A 24,900-nucleotide genomic window follows, 5' to 3' on the forward strand; every position below is an offset into this window, starting at 1 on the left:
CCAATTTACTATTGTTTAATACTTCTCTCTTTCTCTGTCTTTCTCTCTCTCTCTCTCTCTTCTTTCTCTCTCTCCATCTTAATGTATTTCTTGTGGACTTTCACATTCTCTCTCCATCTCTCTTCTCCTCTGTCTCTCTTCTTCCCTCGCTTCCTCCCTTCACAGGCCGATTTCTCCACCACGGCCATGACCCGCTCTGGGATCTCTCTGGAGGAGCTGCGCATTGTGGAGGGCCAGGGTCAAAGTTCAGAGGTCATTACACCCTCAGAGGAGATGAACAGGATGAATGAAATGGGTAGGTGCCTGCTTTGTGTGGTGGCATGCGGGCAGATGTCCCTATTGAAGGCCCAGACATTGTCGTGTCTTTGTTTGATTAACTTTATGAGACATGTGCGAGACATGCAGCAAATAAAGCTCCTAGTTATTGTAATGACGTGGGGGGGGGGAGTGCAGGTGACCTTAAAAAAGTCCAAAAGTTCTGTGGATTTTGTTAAGTGGTGGTCCTGTCTTCGTACTGAAGTATAGGTTGTATCATCATAAGTTCTGTGGTATGTCTTGTGTGGTGTTGCTGCCATGTTACCACAACGAAGAAAAGCGAGTGACGCCGCAAATCTGCTCCTCATATGGCCACTCAATAAAACATGGCCAACATGTATTTTCAGCTCAGGAACATGATGAGTGTGCAGTATTTCTTGACTCAACGTTTCAGTCATGCCGGCTGGTTGACCGTGCATAAACCTAACAGCCCAAAAACATGTTTTATAGTTAGTTAGTTAGTTAGTTAGTTACTAGTAGGTACTTATATTTACATTTTCATCAGCTTGCATTCCTTCCTTTTAAATAATTTGTTCATAATGTTCATACCAAAGTAATAACTAATGCATCTAGAACACTGATTTTACAGACATTATGTACTTATTTATTTTAACCTTAATAAAATACTTTGATGATCATTTCATGATCAGTTGATGATGATCAGTTCATATTGACCTGCTAGAGCATTATATTAGTCTATCGTGTCTGGACTCGTGTTTCTGAGTTGTGTGTTTGCGTTTGTGTTGTGTCCCCATCAGACCTGAAGCTGGGCAATGTGGAGGGGAAGCTGGTCCATGGCGAGGGTCTAGCGGGCCAGCTGGAAGTGGGCAGCATCTTTACCTTCCGCGTGACTGTCCTGCAGGCTAGTGGCATCCTGCCTGAGTACGCCGACATCTTCTGCCAGTTCAAGTGAGTCTGATACAATTGTGATTCCATCTTTACAATGTTTTTCTTCTTGTTTATGTGTGTCATATAAGATACTGGATGTCTGCATTTTCACGTGGATAGATAAAGTATCTATCTGTCTGTCTGTCTCTATTTATCTATCTTTCTATCTTTCTATTTCCACTGGCACCATTGCTATGGCAACCCATTATCAACAGTGTGTTCAGGTGAGGTGTTATTTATTATAATGTGGTAACTGGCCTTTGGTTCTGTCCTCTCCCGCAGCTTCCTACACCGCCATGATGAGGCCTTCTCCACAGAGCCCCTGAAGAACACCGGCAAAGGCACCCCACTGGGCTTCTACCACGTCCAGAATGTGAGTGACTCAGCCTTTGTGCCTGCTGTGTCTGTGAGCGTGTCGAAGAGTGAGAACTTCAGAGAGAGAGAGAGAAGAGAGAGAGAAGAGAGAGAGAGGAGAGAGAATAATCCTGAAGGAGGAATGAGAACTTTACAGAGAGAAAGAGAGAGAGTTCTGAAGAAAGGGTGAGAAGAGATGAGGGAGGAGGAGGAGGACGTAAAAGTGTGAAGAGAGGAATGGAAAAACACCAGGAGCATCAATATCCCTGCCCTGGAAATGTCACCTCACTACACCCAAAGAAAAAAACAAATCTGTGAAGAAGTGGTTTGAACTGTGAGGCAAGGGCAGTGTTTTTATATAAGCAGCTTTCGGCCATCACCAGTGTTTTGGTGTTAGATACTCTCTGATCCCATGTTATTAATCTGGGCGCCAAGGTGATGTAATCCCTGTTGACCTGAGCTCTCCTCTGCCCCAAAACAGGTCTCTGTGGAGGTCACCGAGTCTTTCATCGAGTACATCAAGACCAAGCCCATCGTGTTCGAGGTTTTCGGCCACTATCAGCAGCACCCGCTCCACTTCCATGGCCAGGATCTCCTCAGGTAAGGCAGCCTGACCACTGTATCCCACAATACAGCACACATGGATCTGGACATCAAGACCAAACCGGTTAGGGTCACTGCGGAGACTAACATCAGGGCTAAACGTTTCAGAATTCAGGCATGGGCCAGACCATGTATGATTTGAAAATACATCATTTTATATATAGTAACGGATTTGAAAATATCTGATAACTTCAGGCACAGGAATTGTCCTTGTCCTTTCCTTTAAGCCCTTCAATATTGATAACTATCCTCTGCCCATCTCAGCTGAAAAGAGAGAGCTAGACAGCTAGAAAAGAGAGAGCATGGTTAAGTAGAAAAAGCATCTGTTGTGGTTAGTGAACAAGTGATAAGAACACTTCACATTCCAGTGGAGGTTTGCTTTGATGTTTTGCATAAATATGCATCCCTATTCCTCAGATGGATTCGTTAATGACCTCTAATGAGTCTTCTTTTTGCCTCCTCAGCCCTATCCAGTCCTCAAGGAAGTATTACCCCCCACCAATGCCTCTGTCCAAACCAGGTAGGTCACCAGAGCCTTACAATTTTTATTTTTCCAAAACACACTTTTATATAAGTATTTTTGTTATCTCTGCCTGTCCAAGTATGGAAATTTGAAAAAAGGACCATGTCCTGCCCCTTGTGCTGTTCTCCAGCCAGAGCAGTGGTTACGGAGAGGAGTGAGGAATGTACTATTTGCATAATTAAACACATGCTTTGAATAATCCCGGCCCCGAGCAGTCTCTCCCATTTCCATGCTGAGCATTATCATAAGTAATTACATGAGTCATTAAAGCGGGATGAGGGCTGAGATCAAGCGGTGAATGGGCAGGCCTCTCCTCTCCTCTCCTCCCCCTCCTGGGCACTCCTGATCACAAAGGGGGGTTCAGGGCCGCAGGTTGTGTGAGCAGGGGGAGAGACTGGAGCAACCCCAGCACCAGAGGTGGCAAAGCACGTCAGACAATCAAACACAAACAGAAGGGATGTTGCCTTAAGGGCTAGAGCCTCTCCTGTGTAAACTCGATTAGCAGTCAGGGTGGATGAGTTCACAACCTTAACAAAAACACCATCCAAACAAAAGTGTGATGACTGTCTACAGTCTGTGATCTCATTGGTACATGGAGAGCCATACCAGGCGCTACATTAAAAAAACAGATATGGATTCTTTCTCTATAATTTTCTGGACTAAATGCAATACCCTGGAACATAATTATCCATTATCACTACCCTTTATCTCCATCTTTATTTTTCATTTCATAACACTTGCATGTTTAATGTTTTTGTTTTCCTTTTTTCACCCCCCTCCTACCACCCTTTTCCATCACGTTCAACTAACCCCACATCCCCCTCATGCTGCATGACCCCCTCCGCCCACGTCAGACCACGCCAGAAAGATCGAGCTGATCAGGTACCTGATGAGCGGGTACGTGCACGGGCAGGTGTTGGACACGCTCTCGGAGCATGCCAACGCGCTGGCCTCCACCGCCGTGGCCAGCCTGGAGGACGGCGCCGACCAGCTCTCCCACTTCCCCTTCCTGCCCGTGCCCAACAGCCCAGCCCAGGCATTGCCTAAGCACGATGGTTGGTACCGCTTGGCACACTCAAGGGTGTAGAGAGAGCGAGAGCGCGCTGCCCCCTGTGTAGTGCCACCCCGTGATGTGTGCTTAGTGTACCCCAGTGGCTGTGCCCCCAAAGGTCCCTGTCCCTGCTGCCCTGAAGTAGTTAAGCCGTATGGCGGGCATGAGAGTGGAGTTTGTAACAGATAACGCCATGGCTGTGATTCCTTCCCTCCTTCCCTGGCTGTGTTAGTTAAGAAAGGAAGTGAAGTGATAAATGCTTATCCCTTCTGTCGACTCCCCTTCTCAGCTGGAGGTAGTGGTAGATATTAGCATTCCCACTGTTGGCAGCTGTCTCGTGTCATTGTCACAGAGTCGCTGACTCTTTGATGTCTCGTTCCCTCGGTAATGCCGTTTGATGTCAGATGTTTTGTGCAAAGGAAGCTGCCTTCTCCGTGTTCACTAGCTCAGTTGGTCCCCAGCAGATGCAGGATTCCCTCGTAGTCCCCAGCGAGATTTCCAAAGAAGTTGTGGTGTTGTAATGATTCTGTTTTGTCGGCGCGACGACTCCATTACACAGGTACTGCACTAGAGATACTGGACGTTAAACCAGAGGGTTTAGTGTGGCTCGCTAGTCAGCTGTCCACATAAACCACGTCAGGACACATTGATTTTGCTGGGCTGCAGACCGTCTGTGGATCTGATGGAGACTAATAAAAAGCGCCTGAAGTCATTTTCTTTAATCCCTACCACCTCCATCCACCAGCCACCATAACCATCCATTTCCCTTCTCTACAAAGCACTTTGGGTGGCTTGAAAAGTGCTACATAAAAGCAATATGTTTTTCCCCCGTTATCTCCCATCTCAGCCCCTCACGTTACTCACCCCTTAACAGCCAGAGATGTGCTTAGGAGCTCTTTTCTGTCTGTCTCGGAAATGGCCCGACAATGTAGTGTGTAACAGCCAGTATGGATTTTGGCAACTGAGTCTCGCCTCATCAATGTTTTAATCAATTAAGCTAGGCAGCGTGGTGGGCTGGGAAGGGTTTGCGGTGTCCCATGTTTCCACTGGGTTGTGTGACCCTTGCTGACCCACAGTCACAGCTCCGTCTTCTCCGTGGTGGGTAATGCCATCGTTTTCCCTTCCTGGTTGGGTTCTCATGCGCCGTCTCTCCATCTATCTCCCCAGTTCCTGCTACCAAGCTGAACACCATCAGCAAGTCCAACCTGGGCCAGTGTGTGAGCAAGTACGACCTGCTGGTGTGGTTTGAAATCAGCGAGCTGGAGCCAACTGGAGAGTAAGCATGACCTGATCCAGCGCCGGTCTGAAATGAAATCAATTCTGCTCTTCTATAAATGGACTTAACTGACATAACTTCACATTCAGTATGAGGTCATTAAAGATTTGTCGTGTGTAATTAGTTTTACTTGTGTCTCATTTTTCCAGGTACATCCCAGCTGTAGTGGATCACTCAGGTGGCTTGCCTTGCCATGGAACTTACCTGCTGCACCAGGTTAGTACCCCCTAGTGGAGGGGAGGACACATAGCATGCACTGTTACACAAACATCTCTGGTAGGGAAACATCTCCTGCACTGTTATACAAACATCTCTAGTTGAGAAATACAATGGTGTGTGTTGTGTTCTTTAGGGTATCCAGCGTAGGATCACGGTCACCCTCATCCATGAGAAGGGCAGTGAGCTGCACTGGAAGGACGTCAGAGAGCTGGTGGTTGGTGCGTATTACCTGTTGCACCCATTTTTTTTCCTCTCCGCTCTGTCTGTGTGTGGATAGGGATTGATAGTGAATAGCACCATTCTGTTTGGATTTCTGGTTTAACAGATCTTCATCTGCCATATTATGTATACAGTAACATAATCAAATGATCTGACTAAGAGTATATACAATGACTGATAAATTGATGCTTGAACAGGTCGAATTAGGAACAAGGCAGAGGTGGACGATTCTGCAGCAGATGCAGTCCTATCACTCAACATCATATCAGCCAAAAACATCAAGTCCTCTCACAACTCCAACAGGTACTCAACACACCTGATACGCACTATTAAAGCAGTCAGTCAATTTCAGTGGACACATATAGTGTTCAACAAAGCAGCAACCTCTCTTTATGGGTCATTATGCCTATGCATTACACAGTAAAGTTATACATTAGATTATTATGTTTGTGTATTGTATATAGAACCAGGTGTCCTGGTAGTTGTAAGAACTGCTGTTGACCGTTGTAGTTAGACGGAATGCAGACGGAATAGATTTTGAATAAGGAGGCGAAATAATACTCTGAATAATTGCGTTGTCGTGGTTAATTTGAAACAGATGAAGTCATATATTTCTATTTCTATTTTTAGTAGCGCTTGTGATTATGATTAAGATTAGGACATTTTGTAGTGAGGCGGAGACATATTTATATCATCGTGACGGTGGTCCAGAAAGAACAGCACAGCAAAGGTCCTCAGACAAGAGAGACACCTGGTGGTCAAAAACCAAATTGAACATCCATTTTTTTTCTGACGTTGTTTATCATGTAGCCGATGCATCACCATCCATGTGCTTGTCTTGTGTTTTGCCTTTTTTCTTGTGTCTCGCTTATGCATTATTGCATCGTATGATGTTTTGTTTTTATCTATTTAATTTGATGCAATTATTTGCTTTATTTAACATTTTCTGTTGCCTGACATGTCTGCTTTTTGACTCTTCCTTTCTTTTCCTTTCTGTTTCTTGCTGCGGCTGGACTCTTGTTTTTGCTCAGGCTCTGTATTGATAAGGATATTCCTAGGTATTTGTGACATAAAGAACTTTCTACACAAAGTCCTTTATGCTCCTTCCCAGACCTGATAGTCGTACTAGATGTTTTGTGTAGTTAACCTCTTTTAAAATGGCAGCTGTCCCTTTGTGTTGCAACCATGTCTTTTTGCAGTGTTGGTCACTGTCCGTTCAAATGCTTTTGCCAAGATTGGCAATCATATAAGTGGAATACTGTGCCATTAACACTGATGTAGCCATTTTTTCACAATCAGTAGTTTATCATATATTAGCTTATAATTTGTGCTTGGTAATAAGTGATATGTCTGCATTGTAAATCAGTTGTCTGATTGGTTCTCTGTTGGTGCTGAGACATTCTGGACATGCTCAGTAAGGGGTGAAGGGATGGGGGTGGGGTGGGCTGGCTGGCTGACTGATTGAGGATGAGTCATCAGCACAGAATCCATCACTTTCACCTTTAGTTGTAGACAGATGCAGATGCTCTCTGCATGTCTGATCAGTCAGTCACAGACCACACACACACAAACACACACACACACACACACACACAGGTGCACAGTAACTTATTTAAAACCTGTCAGTGTCTGTTTTTGACAGTTACAGATTTCATTGTTGCTTTCTCTCTCATGTTCCATTTTAGACTACAATCCATTCCCTTTCTCCCACACCCATATGATTACCCAAAATGACTCTCAGCATTACAGCTTAATGACTTTGCTGGGTGTGTGGCTTCTCTTAGAATGTTAATGTGCTATAATGGTCACGTTGACTAGAAGCCAAGGAGTGGCAGTGGTATATCTCTGCTAGTACTGTTAGTGATAATAGGCTCACTCGTGTAGCAATAAATTGAAGAAGTGAAGACTCTTTCAAAAGAGAGGTTTTGTAAAAAAAGGAAATGGCTTCCTTTTTCTCGAGTATTTGTGCTTAAACCTCACAGGCTTCCTTGATGAAACGGCCTCATGAAACGGCCAGCAGGCAACTAAACGCCACTGACTGTGGCACTCTTGATGCCTCTGAAGTACCAATCATTGCCCTTACCATTAGTACCCTTTGCTGTTCTCAGTGTTTTTAGTCCTTTTAAAACACTGTTTATAGTGATGTTGTTTCAAGAAACTTTCAGACAAACATTGATAATCAGATGCACTAACCCAAAGACTTGTGGAGCAGACTATCCCCCCCCAAAAAAATCAAGATCCATGTCTAGACAAAATAATCTGAATGTTTCTTCTGTGGTCTCCAGAACCTTCTACCGCTTTGAGGCCGTGTGGGACAGCTCTCTGCACAACTCTCTCCTGCTCAACCGTGTGACTCCATACGGAGAGAAGATCTACATGACCTTGTCGGCATACCTGGAGGTCAGCTTCCTGTTCCATGGGCCCATCACATCTACACACATTAGATAAAAACTTAAATCAACCATGCAATAACTGAACAGCTTCTTGTGGGTCTTATAAAATGCAGTATCAATCAGTTGTTGTTGGACGGCCTTGCACCTGGTTTTCCCTCCTCATTGTGATCCCATACCTTCATGCTTCTTTCTCGTATACACTTCTTCATGTGTGTGCTAATAAAGTATGCTGCCTCCCACAGCTTGACCACTGCATCCAGCCCGCTATCATTACCAAAGACATCTGCATGGTGTTCTACTCCAGAGACGCCAAAATCTCCCCTCCCCGCTCGCTGCGGAACCTCTTTGGCACAGGCTACTCCAAGACTCCCGACTGGTAAACGAATCAATATCAACAGAGATCCACTGTATTTTTTCTGCACTATACAGTCCAAGCCCAAAGCCTCACCCCCCTCCCCTCTCTTTTTCTCTCCCACAGCAACAGAGTGACTGGTATCTACGAGCTGAGCTTGTGCAAGATGTCTGACACAGGAAGTCCAGGTAAGATCCCTGGCCACTAGTGGGTTATTAAGAGCGGTTCACACAAAGAACGATATCCATAACGATAAAGCAAAAAAGTATCGCTCTAGCTTATGAAAATGTGCACACATAAACTTTAAAGACAACATGAAAAACAATATTGTTGGGGATCATTGTGAGGGCAATTTTGAGAATGATAAATAGCTGACAGCCAATCAAAATCTATCAAACTTTAGACGTTCATCAGCACAAGGAAAGACTTTCCTTATGGTTTGTCAGTGTGAACGCTCATTCATTTCCTCAATAGGTGTAATTAATCCTGAAATTAATCGTCATGTGTATGTAATATTCTACCGTAGGCATGCAGCGAAGGAGACGGAAGGTTCTGGACACCTCGGTGGCGTATGTGCGTGGGGAGGAGAACCTGGCGGGCTGGAGGCCTCGGGGACAGCCTGATCCTGGAACACCAGTGGGAACTAGAGAAGCTGGAACAGCTGCATGAGGTCAGAGGTCACACACACTATATCATCCAGTGTTCATAACGTCTCTCTTTGAAACTCTCCTGCTCTCTAATGCAGTGTTTCCCAAACTTTTTTTCTGGGGACCCACTTTTTAAAAATGACAGACCATCGCGACCCATTCACTTCAGAGCAAATAATAGCGCCTACTAGGTCTGGCCTACTACCACTACAATTACAGGGATTGGTGATGCAGTTCCTCAGTTTCCCACAGTTCTGCAATCTCAATTACACATGAAACTACGGTGGCGCATTGCATTCACATGACAAAAAAAAAAAAAAATCAGGTTATCTCATAATTACGAGATAATATGTCAATTATGAGATACTATCTCATAATTACGAGATAATTATCTCAACGAGTTCCTTTCAAACCTTTAGTTAGGATTCACTGTAAAACTAAGCAGACCAACAGAGTACATCTCAGTTAATTCCTTCGATGTTTTGTTTAAGAGCAATCATGTAGACTAGCATTTCAAGTTACAGAATAGAAACCAATGTGTTAGCTTATGGCTAATCTTTATGAGAAATCCCATAGAGATGCTAACGGTTAGCATAATCGATAAAAGTAGATATTTAGAGCCAACTTCAGTCCATTTACGAAAGGGTTACATAAGACGAGTTTTCTCTCAATATAATACGTGTAGGAAAATATGTGACTGTTTAACTCATCAATGCCACTTGAACAAGTAGCCTAGCTGCACAAAATATACTAGAGGCCTAAATAACTATCTCATAATTATGAGAGAACCTGTTTTTTTTGTTTTTTTTGTGATGTGAATGCAATGCGCCACCGTATGAAACAATGTTAAATATTTTCAAAGCTGTAAAAAGTTTTGTACAAACACACAACCTCAGCTTTTTCTCATCCTGCTTTGAGCACAGTTGTGTTGCATTTTGAGCATCATCAGTGTGGAAAGTTGGAAATGACTACCGAAAAGATACGCCTGTCACGGTATATTGTGACCGGCTGTGTTGTAAGAATGGAACTATAGGCTTTTGCGCAATAGCCTAAAGATAATGCGCCTTTATTGTAGTTATTGTATTGTTATTGTAGTTCATGAGGTGGAAAACGAGAGGAAATAATAGCGTTTAATAGCGTTGCTGTAGTGTGTTTTAAATCCGAAATATTAAGGAATGTGAGGAGGTTGCTATTAACTTTAAAGAGTGCATCTACAATCGAAAATATCTACAGCCTATTACGCAAATTGAATAGTCATGTCTGGTATATGCATGTCTGCTTTAGTTGACAGCACGGTAACTAGATTTTAATCAGTCAAGATGAAGAGCTGGTGTCCGTTAATGTTTGTGCAAAAAGGCTGATTCATGTCCCTTGCATTTTGCAACTGCGAGGTCCATGGCAGGCGCCCCACAGAAATGTTTCATTTTGCGAGTGAGATGTCCACGCTGTCCCCTCTGCGACGCGTTCGCCCCCCAGTTTCAGAGCTATTCTAAATGCAAAATTGCACATAGGGCCGTGACTGTAGTTAGCAAACTAGATCCTAATAGAAAACTGTTAGCTTTCCTGGCTAAATGGTATAAGTTAGGCCTATTACACAACATAAATTGTGCTGGCGACCCAAATAGAATCTCCTGAGACCCACCCGTGGGTCGCGACCCAGTCTTTGGGAACCAATGCTCTAATGCACACGCGCGCACACACACACACACACACACACACACACACCATATCACCCACTATTCATAATGTCTCTCTTTGAAACTCTCCTGCTCTCTAATGCACACACACACACACACACACACACACACACACACACACCAACACTATTCATAAAGTCTCTCTCCCACCCTCTAATAGACACATACACACACATACATGCATCTCTTAAATGTACACTATGCAAGATGTTGTGCAAGCATACAGCATAGACGTAGCGAGTCGTGCAACTTCCAAGAACGGCGGCCCGACAAATCTCGCGAGAGACATTACCTTGTCAGTATATATCTCTTTGGAGATAGTTTTTGCCTGTTGTTAATCCTTCACTTCCACAACAAAAGCATTTTCATTTTGTACAGGGGGGATAAGTCAAGAGAAGTTTGATATTTACTACAGCAGAGTAAAATATAAATATATCGTGACTAGAGGGAGCTCAGTTTAAAGTAAATATACCCAAACCTGCATAGTGTACCTTTAAAACACACAGTGAATGTAATTGGCTACTGCAGAAACCATTGTCAATCAGTCCAGAGAATATTTGTCAAAACTGAGTGTAGCACACATAACTGTGCACACACATACGAATATCTATGTAAAACTTTTCACATTCTTTACACTTGTCACTCACAGAAACTAGTGTCAACCAGTCTGGAGTATTCTGTTCGACAATATGGCACCATGCAAGACAATAATGATTCTTTCCATTGGCTGTACTGTGCTTAAAACCATATACAATCTTCTATCATTCACACCCCTCGTCCATGCTCCTGCCCCGCCCCCTGGTGTTCTGTGTGTGCAGGTGGAGAAGACGCGTCACCTGCTGCTCCTGCGTGAGAAGCTGGCTGAGACGGCGCCCCACAAGTCGCTGAGCGAGTCGCTGTCGCCCAGCATGAGCAGTGGCACCCTCAGCACATCCACCAGCATCTCCTCGCAGATCTCCAGCACCACCTTCGAGAGCGCCATTACACCCAGCGAGAGCAGTGGCTACGACTCGGCCGACATCGAGAGCCTGGTGGACCGGGAGAAAGAACTGGCCACCAAGGTAGGGGACAGTTGTAAATGTTGTTGTTGTTGTTGTATCACATTCACAGAGATGAATGAATTCTTGTAGAATAACGTATACATAATAGAATGGGCTAGAATCTTGTCAGTAATGTCTTGACATGTATCAATCTTATTATAGTGCCTGCGTCTCATGACCCACACCTTCAACAGTGAGTACAACCAGGTGTGCAACAGCATCAGTGACTGCAAGGTATGTTAGAACGGCCTCACAGCCAACACCACCATCAATCCTAGTCAGCATCACCTATCCTGATTAAGACTTATTCTCTCGCTGTATGTCTCTTTTCTCCTGTCTCCATTTCCCCTTCCCACACTCTCCCTCTTCTACCTCCCTCTCTCTCTTGCCCCTGCGGTCTGCCTCCCCTCTGCCAGCTCTCGGACATCTCCCCCATGGGTCGTGACCCCTCGGTCACCAGCTTCAGCAGTGCCACCCTCACCCCCTCCTCCACTTGCCCCTCGCTGTCCGAGTCTCGCTGCAGCTCCACGGATCAGAAGTAAGCAGCCTTTCCCTGCACGTACAACACACACACCCACAGACCTGCCACTGATTACCACTTGCTTAAGCCCTCAGACCAATGAGTGTCTATTTCTGAGAGTGACATTCTACTTTATTTAAAGGAGGCTCAGGCAGCTGACTTCATTTAAAGTTGCTCAAAGTAACATACACAGAACAGAACATAATTCCATATTGTCACATTGTGTTTTGCATATCATCTGAAAACAAACACCAGACTAGAGCACAGCATCTGACAGTGTCCTACTCTCTTCCCTTCCTGCTTTGCCAGGACTCCGGAGAACAACTCCCGCGCTTCCAGCCCTGGCTGCTCCGACTATGAGAACTTCCCCATGGTGCCCACCCTGGAGACGTCCTACCTGGCCCGCGCCGGCAAGCATGAGTTCCTCAACCTGGTACCCAACATAGAGGAGATGAGGCCTGGGTAAGCAATCCGCTAATGTGGCAGAGCATATTTCCTTTCAAAATTGTGTATCTGTGTATAATTATTGAACCATCCATAGCTCACAGGGTAGAGTCTGATGTTATCTAGCTGAGAATGCTGAAAACATTTGAGTCTTCCTAAATGTTTTCTGGCAACTTTCTCCACTCAGGGCGGTGGTGTCCAAGAAGGGATTCCTGAGCTTCATGGAGCCGCGCTCCAACTCGTGGGTGAAGCACTTTGTGGTGGTGCGCCGGCCCTACGTCTTTATCTACAACAGTGACAAGGACCCCGTGGAGAGGGGAGTGCTCAACCTGTCCACGGCCCAAGTGGAATACAGCGAAGACCAGCAGGCCATGCTGAAGGTGAGAACAGGACCCCACAACTGACCTCGTCACCCAGTGGCTATTATTCACTCCAAACTGATCAAGTCATCAAGTCTTTCTTTCATTTCTCGTATCTGCTGTGTTCATGGACTCTAGGAAAAAATGTCTGTGATCTCAAAACATTTTTTTTTGTCCTCTAATAACAGTACATTTTGTTTTTCACGTCCTGTTCTGCAGACTCCCAACACATTTGCCGTGTGCACCAAGCATAGAGGGATCCTGTTACAAGCCAACAACGACAAAGACATGAACGACTGGCTCTATGCCTTCAACCCACTGCTGGCAGGAACAATAAGGTAAACGCTTCCCTAAGTGACTGAATGAAGAACAATGAGATAACTATTCAGTGGCACAGGTATTGTGGCTGCTTTTGGACATGATCTTACAAAGCCTGGTCTCAAACACCATAAGGAAAGAAGATACTAATAGGGCGATATGGGAATAGGTTTGCAGATTGTGTATGATTTATGTATCATGGATTCATTTTTGTTTTGTTTTGTTTTGTTTCTCCTTGTAGGTCAAAGTTGGCGAGGAGGCGTTCTGGCTTGATGAAGAACTAACAGGCCTCCTCTTACTCTGGCTGGCCTTTGAACATAACAAGTGTTAACACTTATTAATCTTTGTGATTATTGACGTTTTTTTTTTTCTCTCTCTTGTACGTTGACCTGTGGCTTAAGTCTCTACTCCAGCAAATGAACTTTATTTTTAAGTTCCAAAATAACCTGCTTCGTCCTCCTCCTCTCCCCCTCTTCACTCTTCTCCCTCCTCTCTCGATTTCTCTCTGCCCTGCCTTCCGTGTTTTCATTTAGATTTGTCCCTGACCCCTCCCTCTTGTTTTGGCCCTGTTACATTATTTGTCATAACAGGAAAAGAAACCTTCTAGCTAGTAGCATGTTGTAGTAGTCTATTTGTGTGTGCACGGTTCTTAAGAACAGACTTTCTCTTTGCTCTTGTTTTTTTTATTCATCTGTAGAGATCGTCCTCATCAGTGTTATCCGTCAGGCAGAAACCCTCGTCTGGCAGCATGAAAACAGCCACAGTGCTCAGGGGAAGACTTAGGTTTGCTGACTAAAAAAAAAAATCTGAAGGGCACTATCAGTACCCGCCAACACCCTCACTCATTATTGATGAGAAGTCTGAAGGAGAAAACAATTAAGTAATTATAATAACAATAGTATAAGGAAAATAAGAGGGAGGGAATCCGCTCGCCCCTATGTAAAATGGAGTGTTGGCGCATGAAATGTTGCTGCTAGTGATATTGAGTAAACCTCATGGAGTCTAGCTTTTACATCAATAGATCATCTAAATTGACGCGCTGAATTAGGAGATCTAAAGGGGCCTCTATCTTTCTCGCCAATGTTACTGCAACATTAAACTTGCTATGCTATACAAGCCTCCCCCGGTGGCATAGGTAGCTACCTGATCCTCTCTCCCTAGTTTGTGTACATATTAGGGGAAAGGGGCACCGCGGAGTGTTTCAGAGGGACAGCAGGTTTGTATGTTCATCATTGTCGCATCCACTTTTCCCAGACACTTTTCATTGAACAGACTCCCTCTACCCCAGTGCAATTGAGCTCCCAACCCCCCCACCCTCACCCCTCCCCCTGCCCCCAAAGCCAGGTTATCAGCGGTGCGCTCAACATCGTAGACATTCAACTTGCATTAGATAGCGAAACACAAACGTACAGAAGAACAAAGAGGAAAAGACTGTGAAGGGAATGTCATTTGTACATACTTTTCAGGATTACTGTGCTTTAACCACTACTTATAAAGACCTGACATTCCTTTTGCACTTATGCGTTTTTTCCTTATCATGGAATATTACTGATGGCGAAAAAGTTGGGATCAAAGTAGCTCATCCAGTGGCAGAAATATGACTTGACACCCCGAGTTGTTGATGATAGTGGGAGAACTTCTCAAAATATCTCAGACACCAGGGATTTAAGGACCTGGCAACTTAACATGTGCTTGTTATTTCATTGAACATCATATTAACCTTGTAGTCAGGATCTGAGAGATTCCCTGTTGACCTGTGGTATTCTCAGGCCCTAGTTAACCCCAAGTCCTAATCCCCTAGTCTGGGTACTGTACCAGGGGCATCAGGCCAGATTTCCAGATTTCCTTTAGAATATACAGTACACGACAGACCAGATGACTTAACAGCAAATTCCTTGATTTATAAGCATTCTTGAAACTTATCCTTGTATTTCCTTATTGTACTCATACTGTTAATTTATTTTTTTATTAACACCGTTGTTTTATACTACCCACTCATTCGTTCAAGTAATCTGCAATGAAAGAAAAAAAAACTTATGTGAGAAGGGCATTTTCGTTCCTTTTTATCCAGTGATATTTAATGTTGTTTTGCACATTTAAAATGCTCATTTACCAAGCATAATGAAATAGTAGATGTTCAGGTGGTCTCAGCACTGTCTGGTTAGAAAAAAATGGGATTTCTTTTGAAGTCGCTAATGCAAGAAGCTAATGCTTAACTCTACTGTAGAGTGTCTAGTGTGGCGGAGTGGAGTGGAGACAACAAAATGGATGACCAAAATGCTCTGAGCTTATTTTACTATTATTTTTTTCTCTGAAAATCCTTGCTCTGAGTGCCATGTGGATCCAGCACCTGAAGCTGAATTTGTAGTTTTTATGTGGTTTGTCTTTATTCTGTGCCACATGAGAGATGGTTTTTGTGAGGGGCACAGACGGAGGTTGCAGCAGGACTCTGGCCAGCCAACCAGTAGGACCTGCATTTCAAACCTGACTGTCCTGATTGTATGGATATCTAAAGGCACCATCTCTTCAACTGGCCACACAATTCAGCCGCAATTTACCCTGTAAAAATCAGGGGGATTGATATGCATTGAATCATTGAATCTTTTGCAGTTGTACATTCACAAAGACATTTTATACAGAACAAAGATGAAAACAGCTGTTGGTTTTGACCATGGGTTGACCAGCCTAATGGCTCACCAAGCTGTTGGATTTATTTAACATCTGTGGAAAGTGTTTGCACTGAAAATAAATTTTCTCTCAAATTGCATACATTTTAAGGTGAAACACTGTTCATGTGGCACCGAAGCAAATCTATGACGAGCATGATCTTTGAGAACAGTTTGAAAAAGCACCAGAGCAAAGAATTTCAAGGGTTTTGAATGGCTTGGGTTACTAATGTGTAGTGGACATTTCATTGACTGTATTTATTGTTTTGCATTGTATATATTAGTTTGCAGCTCTTTGCACATAATAAATGGTTCTAACTAACGGATCAAATCAAACCTGCACTTGGTTTCAGTTGTTTCTCACAGACGGTGTGGTTGAATGGGAAGGGGTGAGAGTGGTAGCGTGCTGTGTGACCGGTTTAGCCCATTCACGTGGGTTCTGAATGTACTTTAAGCGTTGACCAACTCACAACATGGAGTGGCATAAGCTATGATGGCACCCCAGAAATGGATCTCTTCAGGAAATGTTAGGCTTTTTTTATTATTTGAGTGCTTCCTGTCACTGAGGCCTATGTTTTAAACCAAACAGTTGAGTTTTTTATTTTTACCATTCAACAGTACAACACCTTGCTAGATTTTATTTTATTATTGCTGGGCCGTATTAGAAAGGTTTTACAGGGAGTGCTACTTTGTTAGATTTAAAAAAAAAAACTAATATCAGGGAGTAATAACGTATGAAGATTATATCAGACTTTGCCTAACTGTACACATCAGCAGCTTTATATCATTGCTTTCTTGTCTCATCTGTCACAATGCTTCCCATATTGCCTTTGGAAAGTTAAAGTAGCAGAAAAGCATCCTTTTCCCCTTCAGAAAAATCATTTAGGACAAAAAGAAAAATAAATACATAAATAAAATCGTACTTTCCCACTGACTTTGAGGCAAACAGGATAAAATGTAAGACGTTAACATTGTACATTATTTGTCAGATTGGCTTCATTTTCAGACTTATTTTGTAAATATATCCTACATGTTGTTTGGAGCTTGAATTAAAGTGTAAATATGTCTCCTGTATTTGTAATAATTATAATCCATTTGCTGTATAGCTTAGACGTGTGATGCAGATATCTTAATTCTGTGTATGGTAATCTTGCACCATTGAACTGTTTAGTGAATGAGGTAACAATAAAAGTACAACCAGTGCATTGGCAGAATAATAAACAAAGTTGTTCTTGTCTCATTATTCAAAGCACTCTTGGGCTGAAACAATTAAGCTTTCCTTTTTCTTTTAGGAAAACATATAGAAAGTAAAGAAAAATCCGCACACTCAAGTCTTTGCAAACAAGTTTTTTTACTCTATGTGCAAGCTTTCGGTCAGATGACCTTCTTCAGGCAGAGTAAAAACACATGTGAAAAACGAATCGGATTTTTCTTTACTTTTTATTGAGTTACTTGTTAATCCAGCACCTCAACAGATGAGCGGTGATTTTTTTTACCTTTTTAGGAAAACATAGACCCTTTCAAGAGAGTTCCATTATCAGCATCATAGTTGGCCCCATAAGGCTTGTTAAAACATTCCGTATGTTATCTTAATGCAGAGGAAGTAGATTAGGAACCAAATAGAACGTTCAAGCATTGTTTTTGTTTTTATTGTTGAAAGGGGCTACATTAGGATAAATTGGAGAGGGGGACTATGAGCAATGTGGGTTGATGCATATTTTTTGAGTATCACCAACCCACATTTGTTTATGTGTAAGAAAGACACTAATAACTAATTTTAACTAATAGTCCATCAATTAGGGCATTGAACCATTGACCTATTTCATATCAATGGTCCTACAAGAGAAGTTCACATCAGTTCACAAGTAGGTCTTAATCTATATGGCCTAGGTTTGATGGGTGGATACAGCTGGAACAATATTGAGAGGCCATTGACCAATGAGATTTTTCAGTCGTCTGCTCAGCATGCCTGAACCAATGAGACAACGAAAAGAGACTGAGGCTGTTATGCGTCATGTGACAGCTAGGTCTCTCTTGTTGCGCTTGCATGGATGTGGGATGGGATGTTCTTGCTAGCCACACCACAGACGTGCATTGGTGCTCTGAATGAGGAAGTACGGAAAGGAGGGTGTATTACAAGTAGCTAGATCCGTGTGGGATAGTATCACTTCAAGACGGAACCCATCAGCAACCATGGCACAGTGAGTATGCTGTCTTTGGTTGCAATGTGATTTTTTTGTCATATATTAACGTATGGCATATGCAACCATGTTCTTTTCAATAATCACACTGACAGCAGTAGTTAGTGAAATGCCAGCTAACATTAACGGAGTTTGGCTAACATCAAGCGAGTTGATTGTAAGCTAGCCTTTAGGCTAACTTACTTAACGAGCTTACTAAAGCAGACTATTTTGAAATAGCTACACGTGAATTTACGTTGTGTTACCCGTTTTGCGCAATTTTCATTTGTCATAAAATAAACCTTGCCGGCAAAATGTAGGTTAAATGTGCAAATCGGATACTCAGCCACATTTCCGAACGAGATCATGCGATATGACTTCAAAACGTGACAGAGCGCATCTTTGGGGCCAGAGTAGGTTTTTATATGTTGATATCCTTGTCGGAATGGAACAATAACTACCTTTCAGAAGCTTCCTGAAATGCATTGGGTAAAAAGATGTGAAGTGTAGAGGGAAGACATATTGATAATAAATATAATGTATTAACAAACCTATTGATGTTGGTGATGGATATATTTGCAAATGTCTAATATGTTAAGATGTTGGAGCTCATCCATGATTAAAACCCGCTGTCGTTTAGCCTGGGTCTTGTCTGACCATTCCATTTATATTCATCGTGCCAATAATAATGATGAGCAAGCATTACAAAGTAGTTGCGATAGTTGTAGGTAAACTTTCCTACTTTGCTGACAGTTGTGTTTGCTGGAAGTTAATGCATGTTTGTTGCTTTCACAGGGCAGATATTGCTTTGATTGGCCTGGCCGTAATGGGTCAGAATCTGATTCTGAATATGAATGACCATGGTTTTGTGGTAAGTGAAGAGGCAAAGCTATATTGCCAACAAGTGTCCCAAGTCGCATCATATTCAATCATGGTCATTCATTGAAAGTTGGCATGGCATTTTTTGGGACTATAGTCTTACTTATTATTGTCCTTGCTCAGGTCTGTGCATACAACAGGACGGTGTCCAAGGTACACGACTTCTTACAGAATGAGGCCAAAGGTACCAAGGTTATTGGTGCCGAGTCCCTGGAGGACATGGTGTCAAAACTGAAGACCCCACGCCGCATTGTCCTTCTGGTCAAGGCAGGCCAGGCTGTTGATGATTTCATTGACAAACTGGTAGGTGGTGCAGCTAGCAAGTGGCATCCAAAGCTGTAATGTTTGTACTGCTGATGATCCTCTGGTGACCTCATCATTCCCTCCTCACAGGTTCCTCTTCTGGAGGCTGGCGATATCATCATCGATGGGGGGAACTCTGAATACAGAGACACAACAGTGAGTTGACGACAACATTTAACGTGAAATTTTGAATATGTTAACCTCTTTCTTGCAAAGACGTGAGCAATTGTTTTGTGTTTTTTCTCGTGCTGTAGCGCCGTTGTCGGAGCCTCAAAGAGAAGAACCTGCTGTTTGTGGGCAGTGGAGTGAGTGGAGGGGAGGAGGGCGCTCGTTATGGACCATCGCTGATGCCAGGCGGCCACAAAGAGGCTTGGTGAGTACTAATATAATGACATCACGGACCAGACGGCTAATTACAATGTTGTTAATGAATGGTGTCTGGAAACCGCTGCAGAGAGCTGTAATTTAGTTAACTGTATGGACCAGTTGCCATATTTGTAGTAAGCAAAATATGTTTTCAAGCAATACGATTTTGTTTTTCTACAGGCCTCACATAAAAGATATCTTCCAGAGCATTGCTGCCAAAGTGGGAACAGGTGAACCTTGTTGTGACTGGGTAAGTACAGTAGTGATGAATCTCTAAGGGTTTCATATATTTAAGGCACAGGAGGGGGTTGTTAAATTGAACTCTTCTGTCACCATTGCATAGGTGGGAGATGAGGGAGCAGGGCATTTTGTTAAGATGGTCCACAATGGCATTGAGTATGGAGACATGCAGCTTATTTGTGAAGCCTACCACCTCATGAAGGACGTTCTGGGTATGGACCATGACGAGATGGCACAGGTAAGTCACGCCTCGCATATCTTCCGCAATCTCAGCCTTTTGTATAGAATTACTTTCTGACTTCCTTGTTCCTTATTGTCTCACCCGTAGCATTATTGCCTTTGTGTCATTGTGTAGTTCGTGTTTCTGCCACCTCATTCAAGATTGCGTCACAACTTGTGTCTCGCCCTCTCAGGTCTTTGATGACTGGAACAAGACAGAGCTGGACTCCTTTCTCATCGAGATCACGGCCAACATCTTCAAGTACAAGGATGCCGACGGAACCCACCTGCTGCCCAAAATCCGCGACAGCGCCGGGCAGAAGGGCACAGGGAAGTGGACCGCCATCTCAGCACTGGAGTACGGCACCCCCGTCACCCTCATAGGTATGGTGCCACTGCCCCAGACACCTAGTGCCAGGCTGTTTAGTGTAACCACTGCGGTGGCTCAGGATAGCCAGTGCGATTGGAACGTGATGAATGAGATGGCCGCCTCCCCCTAAGCAGATTGAGGGCTTTGCTGGTCACCACCTCATCCTGATGTGACATAAGTGGGATTTTCTGGACTCTCTCTTCTTGCGCCTTTGGCTTGTGCTGTGATGCTGGTAGTGTCATAAGTGACCCTGGCTGTGATGTCAGTGATTAACACACAGTGTCCCTAAACAACAAAAGTGGACACACTGATACACTGATCCACCTCCCTAACGATGTCTGCCCCAGCTGATAATGTTACTCCTGACCTATGCCAACTTTTAGCTGTAAATCACTCCTCTAAGACCCCTTTCATGCCCTGAAAACTTAAAAGTATGAAACTTTAAGAGATCTCCTGACCTGTGCATATGTGCAATTATATGAATAGGTATGCTGTGTTAACTGGCACCCGGCTTACATTAGTAGTGCATGAGAGTGACCCCTCTACAGGGTCTTCTGCTATGCAGCACTATGTGCTGGAAAACAAAAGGCTGCATTGTGCTTAGAATGCCAGGCTGCAGAGAGGGTCTGTTTGTGGCAGTGTGAGAGAGAGAGAGAGAGGGAGAGAGAGGGAGAGAGAGAGGGCAGAAAGCGAGCAGGCAGGCGGGGACTGTGTGTGTGTGTGTGTGGCGTTCAGTAGGTTGCATTCCTGGGAGAGATAGGTGCTTAGTTCATGGTGACTGGGTGTTTTCTCTCTCTCGCTGTTTCTTTCTCTACACTCAGCCTGATGGTCCCTTATTCATTCCCACTTTAACTTTGCATCATTTTGGCATTACTGTGTTGGGACTGTTTTTGCTGTGTCATGCTTACTGGCTTTTCCTTCACTTATAGATTAAGACCTCCATTGCTTTGTTTAACTGTGGCTCACCCATTTCTTTACAATGGCCTGAGAAGTAGTGCTTAGTCACTGGTAACCTTAATCTTGTTGGCTCCTGAGCGGCAGTGACGGCGTTTGTCATCTTGTGAAACGTTGATTAAATATTGAAGCCCATGTGTGCTGATGGTGAAGCAACCCCTTAATGTCATCTTAATGTTGAAATGTCCACAGACTGGGTCATCAGTCCAGCTGTCCTCAGTAATTTCCCAAGGTTATGAAAAAGTTGAAACAACACAAGGCCAAGTCCCTGAGTATGATGTTTACTCTGGTACTGAAGGGTAGTATCTGGTCACAGAGGCATGGCCTATAGCCCCTCTCACAAAAGACATGGTCATCGATGAATGGACTGATGCAATCATATTGTTTGTGGCATTGTGGGCTATTGTTTATGTCCCTGACTGTTTATGTCCCTGCCTGAATGTTTACTTGCACAGTGGCCACCCATGCTCTGAAATGAGCCCTGGGGCTCAGTTAATAACAAAAGATGACCTTTGAGAATATGTCATATAATACGTCATATATACGGGCTTCAATGGCCTGCAGAGCAAATCCCAAATTTGCCGAAAGGTCGTATGGGTATTCCCAGGCTTAAAAAAAAATACAGATATTCGGAGAATAAAGAGGGTTACTTAACACTGAACTCTGCTTTTTCAGATTGAGAGTGTTGCCACATTCTGAGCTGACTGAGTTTTTTTCTGTGTGTGTCCCAACAGGAGAAGCTGTCTTCGCCAGATGTCTGTCCTCTCTGAAGGATGAGCGAGTGGTGGCCAGCAAGAGCCTCTCAGGGCCCCCTGCGTCCACATTCAGTGGGAACAAAGCACAGTTCCTGGAGGACATCAGGAAGGTACTGAAGGACTCAGATTTGGCCTGTTTCCCTTTCCCTTTAAGGTCTTATATTTTTGTAACATTTTCTGGGCTGTGTTGATCTGAAATTAAATGTGTGTGTGTGTGTGTGTGTGTGTGTGTGTTCCTCAGGCCCTTTACGCCTCCAAGATCATCTCGTACGCTCAGGGCTTCATGCTCCTCCGGCAGGCGGCCAAAGAGTTTGGCTGGTCCCTGAACTACGGTGCCATCGCCCTAATGTGGCGAGGGGGCTGCATCATCCGCAGGTGGGCAAAGCAGCACAACCCTGTCCACACACATACTTACAACTCCGACTCTCAGAGCCTGTGAGGTCCATCGGAAGAGAGACATGTGGTCATTCAGTAAATCACATGCAGCCATGAGAAAGGCACACTGACTCGGCAGACGGCTCCACACCTGACAGACATGGTGCAAGTTAATGACTTACTGAGAGTGAATGGAGGACATAGACATACTTCTGATTGATAGCTCATCAGAAATACAATAAGTATTGTAAGTAATAAGTATTTATTCAGTATATGCTAAATATTGTTGCTAGTTATTATTATCTTGTAATAACCAATGTATTTTTCTATGTACTTTGGTTTAGTCTTTTTTTTTTTTTACAAATATGAGTGAATAGAGCAACTTTGTAGCTGTGAGGAAGTGAAGTGAGAATTTACTGACACAGTGACACAATGAGGGAATATTTGATTTGGCCTTCCTGTTCTGGTGTGATGCAATGTAGTAGGAGGCCTACATGAGGAAGTAAGAAGAGGCATGTCTAGAAAAGTCATAGGCAGAGAAGAATGTGGAAGTGCTGGCTTTTTTGTTACAACATGAGAAAGTGTCCCTCAGTCTTATGCCCACGGTGCCCTTGGTGTCTGTGAGAGAAAACGACAGAAAACAGAATGCCATTCACATAGTGTTCCTCCATCTGTACACTCGGACTCCTCTAAATCTGCAGTTCTCTTGTTTTTGTCTCCAGTGTGTTCCTGGGTAAAATCAAAGAGGCCTTTGACCGGGACTCGGAGTTGCAGAATTTGCTTCTGGACACCTTCTTCAGTAATGCGGTGCAGGAGTGCCAGGTAAAGAAGGGGAAGCAGCCCAACCCTCACTATAAATACCACCAGTCCACTCACCCGATCAGCACTTGGCAGCTGCCACTGTAAATACAGAGACTGACTGTCCTTACTGTGAAGAAGTCTGTTCAGACTTGTACCTGTAGTAACTAATCGTTGGGACTGTAAATTGGTTGACCTTACGTTTGACATTCTTTGAGTGGTGACTTCTCAGTGAAAATATGAAAAAATAATTGTTGAATTTCATTCCAGTGTTGAATTAAGTGTAGCCTGCAATACATATGTTGTTGAACACTTGAGAATGTTCTGAAAGGGATGAGTTTGATGTTCCCATTTTCATTTTGTGTGTGTGTGTGTGTGTGTGTGTGTGTGTGTGTGTTTGTGTGTGTGTGTGTGTGTGTGTGTGTGTGTGATGGTGCAGGAGTCCTGGCGTCGCGCTGTAAGCACCGGAGTGCAGCGGGGAATCCCCATGCCCTGTTTCACCACAGCCCTGTCTTTCTATGATGGATACAGACACGACATGCTTCCAGCCAACCTCTTGCAGGTAAATCACGTAATACACACACACACACACACACACACACACACACACACAAAAAAGATAAGGGCTAACACCAAAAAGCCCCTCTCACCATATGGCAGAGCGTGGGGCTTAGAAAGTGTCACATGATCAGTTAGTCATAACTGGTGATGGTGTTTTCTAAGGGGATGGGTCATTTGAGGGCATAGTAGTGAAATTCTTTAGTTGAAGGCAAGAGCCATAACCTTGTAGACAAAATTCTGAACAAACTACTATGCTGCTGAGTCAGTATTTGTTTTGTCTGTTGCTTACTTTGTGTATGTGTGTGTGTGTGTGTGTGTGTGTGTGTGCGTGCGTGCGTATGTGCAAAACCCATTAGGCTCAGAGGGACTACTTTGGTGCCCACACCTACGAGCTGTTGTCCAACCCTGGGACCTACATTCACACCAACTGGACAGGCCACGGAGGAACCGTCTCCTCATCATCTTACAACGCCTAAAGGGGCGCCAAGAGTACTTAAACGGAGAAAGGAGTCAAAGAAAAAAATACAGCTTCCACTGAGGATCAGAGAGATGGCGCTAGGAATCTGACATTCCTACTCTTAAGGAACATGCATCCAATGAGAATTCCACCATTTTATCCTTATCTGATTGACATTTCTTAAGGTGTGTTGATATTGATTCAGAGATCTATTTATGACCGAGTGGACAAAATCATAGTATGTACACGTGTGCAATGTAAACATTCCCCCTAACTCCTCAGTAGTGTAGCCAGACATAGATAGCTTTTGTAGGCCCTCCGACACTGGAAAAACATGTGTTGGAAGTTCAGGGGGGTTTATTTGTGTTTGTGTGTGTGTTTGGGGGGCATTAAAGTGGACACACACACACACATACACATAAATACGCACACACATTTGTATCTGCTGACAGTCTATGTTGCTCCAATCATGTTTGCCCCAGAGTTCACAACGTTAACCCTGGATTACGGTTAACCATTGCACTGTATTAGGCTAAATAAAGACTTAAATCCCTTCTAA

The 24,900-nt window shown here is 43.7% G+C and overlaps 2 protein-coding genes across 2 annotated transcripts in view; both read left to right on the forward strand.

The window, feature by feature from the left end:
* Positions 1-16,220, forward strand: part of kif1b (kinesin family member 1B) — a 68,788-nt gene extending 52,568 nt beyond the window's left edge. The window contains 21 exon segments of the mRNA XM_048241712.1: positions 166-295; positions 1,074-1,224; positions 1,486-1,576; positions 2,039-2,157; positions 2,625-2,680; positions 4,902-5,010; positions 5,160-5,226; positions 5,363-5,447; positions 5,646-5,751; positions 7,734-7,848; positions 8,084-8,217; positions 8,320-8,381; positions 8,720-8,801; positions 8,803-8,863; positions 11,356-11,598; positions 11,740-11,811; positions 11,994-12,115; positions 12,407-12,559; positions 12,729-12,921; positions 13,120-13,238; positions 13,460-16,220. Of these exon segments, the coding sequence (XP_048097669.1) occupies positions 166-295; positions 1,074-1,224; positions 1,486-1,576; positions 2,039-2,157; positions 2,625-2,680; positions 4,902-5,010; positions 5,160-5,226; positions 5,363-5,447; positions 5,646-5,751; positions 7,734-7,848; positions 8,084-8,217; positions 8,320-8,381; positions 8,720-8,801; positions 8,803-8,863; positions 11,356-11,598; positions 11,740-11,811; positions 11,994-12,115; positions 12,407-12,559; positions 12,729-12,921; positions 13,120-13,238; positions 13,460-13,502 (2,313 nt within the window). The 3' untranslated portion in view covers positions 13,503-16,220.
* Positions 16,221-17,946: 1,726 nt separating this feature from the next.
* pgd (phosphogluconate dehydrogenase) lies at positions 17,947-24,900 on the forward strand. Its single transcript, XM_048241692.1, has 13 exons — positions 17,947-18,085; positions 18,860-18,935; positions 19,067-19,246; positions 19,337-19,402; positions 19,501-19,619; positions 19,793-19,862; positions 19,956-20,090; positions 20,266-20,455; positions 22,130-22,260; positions 22,392-22,525; positions 23,248-23,347; positions 23,763-23,885; positions 24,241-24,900. Exons 1-13 carry the CDS (start codon positions 17,991-17,993, stop codon positions 24,358-24,360), a joined length of 1,539 nt encoding a protein of 512 aa, XP_048097649.1. The 5' UTR covers positions 17,947-17,990; the 3' UTR covers positions 24,361-24,900.

This window comes from Alosa alosa, chromosome 4, assembly GCF_017589495.1.
Source record: "Alosa alosa isolate M-15738 ecotype Scorff River chromosome 4, AALO_Geno_1.1, whole genome shotgun sequence".
NCBI classification, from domain to species: Eukaryota; Metazoa; Chordata; class Actinopteri; order Clupeiformes; family Clupeidae; genus Alosa; species Alosa alosa.

Coding starts and splice junctions, on each gene's coding strand:
- pgd (XM_048241692.1), top strand. CDS start 17,991: ATGAGGAAGTACGGAAAGGAGGGTGTATTACAAGTAGCTAGATCCGTG. Junction 18,936..19,066: donor TGAATGACCATGGTTTTGTG/GTAAGTGAAGAG, acceptor GTCCTTGCTCAG/GTCTGTGCATACAACAGGAC. Junction 22,261..22,391: donor TCCTGGAGGACATCAGGAAG/GTACTGAAGGAC, acceptor TGTGTTCCTCAG/GCCCTTTACGCCTCCAAGAT.